At 35.2% G+C, this 5,226-nt stretch overlaps 1 protein-coding gene across 2 annotated transcripts in view; it reads left to right on the forward strand.

Annotated features, from left to right (window-relative positions):
• VCPKMT (valosin containing protein lysine methyltransferase) overlaps positions 1–3,549 on the forward strand; it is a 5,167-nt gene extending 1,618 nt beyond the window's left edge. The window contains exons 4-6 of one of the 2 annotated variants that reach the window (XM_007446498.1): positions 88–207; positions 1,181–1,285; positions 3,377–3,549. In XM_007446498.1, coding sequence (XP_007446560.1) covers positions 88–207; positions 1,181–1,285; positions 3,377–3,391 — 240 coding nt within the window. In that variant the 3' untranslated portion in view covers positions 3,392–3,549. The remainder of the gene's footprint in view (positions 1–87; positions 208–1,180; positions 1,286–3,376) is intronic. The other variant, XM_007446497.1, reaches the window with a different exon arrangement.
• Positions 3,550–5,226: the final 1,677 nt, after the last annotated feature.

Below are 5,226 nucleotides of genomic sequence, written 5' to 3' on the forward strand. Positions count from 1 at the left end.
TAATTACCCCCCCACCTACCCTACTGCCTTTTATAGTAAACATATAAATTTTTAAAAGTCATAAAAATCATATTCCTTTTTGAACAGTCTTTGGAGCCACTGTTGAAAACCCTAAAAGATCTCAGTGGATCTGAGACTTGTATTATATGTTGTTATGAACAACGAACAATGGGAAAAAATCCAGAAATCGAGAAAAAATATTTTGAGGTGAGTACTCTACTAGATCTACCTTTGTAGTGATTACCCTTCAGAGAGGCTATATGTGACTTTGTGTTAAAGTGTATTGTGGTAATTTTGAGTAGGGAAAACATTCTGCTTGTATGAACCCAAGGAGAGGATCAGTATCCTTCATAGCACACCATTCTAATAACCGCCAGCCTCCCTCCCCGCCGCCTTTTTAATCTTTTCTGATTATTTATTTTTCTTTTTTAACTTGTCAATCTGTAAAACAATGTAAAATAATAATGTGACACCCTTGTCTTTCCTGAGAAAGTTTTCAGCATTTCTTTATTAAACGTGTTGCTGGCTTTTAGGAACATGTTAATGATGTGTATATTATTTTTGGAGATGACATCATAGAAACATGACATGTGGTATCCTTTTATTTTAGTGTTTTCCACGGTATTTTTATGATAGCTTTGACCAGTGTATCCTACCTATTTCGAGGTTTTTCTTTTTTTTTTTCTTTTGAAAGAATTAAAGACTCACAGGAAGTTGTGGAATTAGTACATAGAATCCCATTTATCTTTCACCCATCTTCCTCCAGTGGTCACCCAAGCCCTTTTTATGGGCAAAAATCCACCACATTACAAGTGACTCCTCATAAGGGTCCATCTGTATAGCCCTGCAGTTTTATCCTCTGAAAGGGTTACTTCGGGTAAAGTGACTCTTCATGACTCTGCCTCAGATATATGATGAAATGGTTTTTTAATTTTATGTTTTTCTTGAATATGAAGAATGTTAATAAACTTTTGAAATAATGTATAATTGAAAATTTTATTTTATTAATCAATTTCAGTTGAGTTAAAACATGTAAAATGCACATGTATCAAGTGCTTAGCTGAGTTTTTCATGTGCCCCTCCCCAGTCAGTACTCCAAAGGTAACCACCATTCTGATTTCTGTTACCACAGGATAGTTCATATTATTAACTATAAAGTATATCTTTTTTAAATTTATAGCTTCTTCAACTAGACTTTGAGTTTGAAAAAGTTCCTTTGGAAAAACATGATGAAGAATATCGAAGTGAAGATATTCACATTTTATACATCAGAAAGAAAAATTCGGTAAATACGTATTTGGCTTTTCATCCTCTGAAGCGATTTCATTAGCTGGACACTGTCTCTGAGCTTGTGTGTGATGTAGATGTTAATTTTCAAGTGGGGAAACAGCTTTGATGATTCACTGGACTCGGGCACTAACTCTCAGTGTTAAGATTGCCTAACCTACCTGGCCTCAGGTTTTTCCTCTAAAATAAGGCAGGCCTCTTTTGTAAAGGTCTTTTCTAGCTGTAAATTATATAGCTTTATTATTGGGCATTACCTCAGACAAGGAACTTAACTATTTATAAATTTCTGTTATCTGTTAGAGGTTTTAAAATGCCAGTTCTGTCCTTTGTGAACTCTCTCCAACCATTCATATGTTTTTTAATGGTCCAAGTAAACTATAAAAAGGTAGATCTGTCCAATAAAGAAAAATGCATTCAGTAAAGTAGAATTTATATATGTTCCCCTTTTTGGTTGCTTCCTTTACCTGTTATACTAATTACATTTTATGCACATTGCCTCTCCGATGTCTAGAATTTGAACCTGTAGAAAGGAAGAATTGTATCTCATTCATTTTTGTACTCCAGCACCTTCTATATATGTGACTGGTATAAGGCAGGGGCAAGATCAGTTTTATGAATTGAGAGTGCTAAATTTACTTAGTTCCATTTGTTTCTATTATCTTTCCTTTGAATTTGTGATGAAGTTTTCTGATTGTGTGAATTCTTGCCAAAAGCAAATAATGTGTAATTTTTGGAGTCAAGACTAGGTGTTGAGACTATAAGTAAAGAAGAGCTGTAGGATTAGTAATTCAGATCAATTATTATGTGGCATGGCGCTAGAGACAAAAAGATAAAAAGATAAATTTAAAATGTCTTGTGCCTTAAGGGATCCAGTTTTAGCTGAAGCTGTTGTATAGTTTTAAAAGTAGATTTCTTTTTTTTTGAGGCATAAAGATTTTGTGTTTCCTAAATATGAAGGCTTTCTTTTCTTCAGAGAATCATTTGTTTCTTTAACTTACATACTATAAAGTTTACCCTTTTAGAGTTTACACTAAAGCGATTTTTAGTATATTCACAGAATTGGACAACCATCACCACTTTTTAAACCCCATACCTGTTAGCAATTACTTCTTGTTCCTGCCTCCCCCAGCCCCTGACAACCACCAGTCTGTATCTCTGTGGATTTGCCTGTTCTGAATATTTCATACAGATGGAATCACACATTATGTGGCTTCCTGTGTCCGGCTTCTTTCATTCTGCAGTGTTTTCAAGGTGCATCCATGTTTTATAGTTGAATAATATTCCTTTGTATAGATATTACCACATCTTATCCAACCATTCATCAGTTGATGGGCATTTCTGTTGTTTCCACTTTTTGGCTCTAGGGAATAATGCTGCTGTGAATATTCATGTAAGAATTTTTGTGTGGCACATGTTTCAGATCTCTCCAGTGTATGTATACCCAGAGTAGAATTGCTAGGTCATACAGAAACTCTACATTTAACTTTTTGAGAACTTCCCAGAGTGTTCCAAAGCTACTATACCATTTTCCTTTCTCACCAGCAATATCTGCAGGTCGCAGTTTCTCCACATCCTCACTAATACTTATTGTTGTCCATCTTTTTTATTGTAGTCATCTTAGTAGGTATGAAGTGGGTTTTATTTCCCTAATGACTAATGATGTTGAGTATCTTTTTTTTTACTGACCTTTTGTACATCTTTACAGAAATCCTTTGCCTGTTTTAAAATTGAGTTGACTTTTCACTGTTGGGTTGTAAACGTTCTTTATATATCCTGGATACTAGACCCTTACCAGATATATGACTTGCAAAAACTTTCTCCCACTCTGTGGGTTGTCCTTTCATTTTCTTGATAGTATGTCCTTTGAAGCACAGAGGTTTTTGATTTTGATGATGTCCAATGTATCTCTTTTTTCTTTGGTTGCTTGTACTTTAGGCATCAGCAAAGACCATCTCTAAACATTATGCATGGCTGTTCATTTAAATTGCATTAGCCATTACTAGGAATATTACCTAGTATTAAGTACCCAGTAAATACTTAATTTATGATAAGAAATCAGTGTTTTAAGGTTTCCATTTTTTTCTTATAGAAATTTCCGTCGTGAAATCTAGTCATCTTACCCAAGCCTCTAACAACGTGGGTAAGCTAACATTGTGAATGGAGCATGTGAATACAGCATGGGAAGATTGTGTTCACAGATTTTCCCAGCATGTCCTTAGGGATCCGATATATAGACAACCACCACGGGCTACCTGCAGTACGAAAAATGATTGACTGACTGCCTACCTGCCAATGGGCCTGAAATCCAACTTAGTTTACTTTTAGCTCGGCATCAAGTTCTCCTTAAAAGAAACATGTTTCAGTCACTCCTCAAATAAAAATAGGTACTGAGGTTAGCCTAAAGTCTGCCAAAAATAGTGAAAGTAGCATGGTTGACTTGGCGTATTTTCAGGAAAGTAGAGATAAGTTGATCCGGTTTCTAAAGAGAGATAGCAATTACTATTTAATAATGTTTAAATTCAAATCAATAAATTTTAGCTTGTCTTCAAGATAAATTTTAAAAAAGGTTTTTATTTTAACGTATTTATGCAGTGGTTTTTATCATTAAGTATCTTCCACTTCATTGCTTTTAAGATAACTAAAACTTGTGTTCTTTTACTTTAAAAAAAAATGAAAATACTGTTTTGTGGCCAAGTTCTGTGCTTTTCCTTCACCACACTGACTACAGTATAATTTACTATGTGAGTTAGATAATAGATTATACTGTAGTCAGTTGATAAAGATGAAAGTAAGATATCGGGAGATTGGGAGGGAGGAAAAGGTATCTTTACAAAATTGTTTATTGGAGAATGGAGTGAAAATAAAAAGTCCAGCTTCAGGCTCTTGCATTTATGTGGCTCATGCACTTTTCCTCATGTATAGCTTCCAGGAAAATGCGGCTAAAGTCACTGGTGTTAACTTGTTTATATGAAACAGAGAAAAGTATTTAAATGACTACAAATGTAGTTCTGTATACATTTATCAAATGATTTTGATTCTGTGTGGTCTCTGTTTTATGTTCTCATGAGAATCATCTGTTCACAGACTGATCTATCAGGACTTCAGTTGCATGGTTCCAAAGTGTAATGGTAACCAGATGGATTTCTGGTACTTACAGGCATTGGTGCTAGGTGGCACAATGTATATGTTAAAATAAACATTGTTTTTGAGATCCTGTGACTTTGAGGATGTTTCAGAAATAGCTTTTGAGAAAATGAACATTTAAAGACGGTGACTGGTTTCCAGAAAGAGCAAAAGCAGCCCTAGAGAAATCAAAGATTGACATCAAGAGAACAGTTTTTTCCTTCAGGCTTGCTTCAATCTTTAATGTTTGTTCTTCTGTTTTGTTTTGTTTTTTTCAGACTGCTCTTAGCATTTCATTAAGCAGCTTACTAAGCAGTTAGTGTAACCTAAGTATATGATATTTCTTTAGTTACAAATAATACCAGGTATTACTAGTGAAGTCTTAGAACAAATGACCACTTTCTGGCTTGTTTCATAACATCATAGAGCTTGGTAGAAATTAGTTTAACACTGACCAGCAATAGTAGTCCATCTAGATTCCTCAGATACCTTTCACCCTCCTCCCATTTTCACTGTACTTCTAAAAAGAGTCGCTGTGGGTCTTGCCTGAAGTGCCCTTGACAGTCCTGTAATGAAAGCCCAGCTCCTTTACCTCAGACAGGTGACCATACACCAAAACTTCCTGGAGGGGTTGGGCTGAAGTCAGCCTCTGCAACTTAGCCAGAATCACACCCTTGCTGTGTGTGCTTCCTCTTGTTTCATGTCCTATTCCCACTCCCTTATCACCTCCTTAATAAATCACTTGCATACATTCATTGTCATCTGTTTCTGGGGAACTAACCTAATGGTACTGACTACAGAATTAAGTAATTTGTA

Source organism: Lipotes vexillifer, unplaced genomic scaffold, assembly GCF_000442215.2.
Source record: "Lipotes vexillifer unplaced genomic scaffold, Lipotes_vexillifer_v1.1 scaffold1102, whole genome shotgun sequence".
In the NCBI taxonomy this organism is placed as follows: Eukaryota; Metazoa; Chordata; class Mammalia; order Artiodactyla; family Lipotidae; genus Lipotes; species Lipotes vexillifer.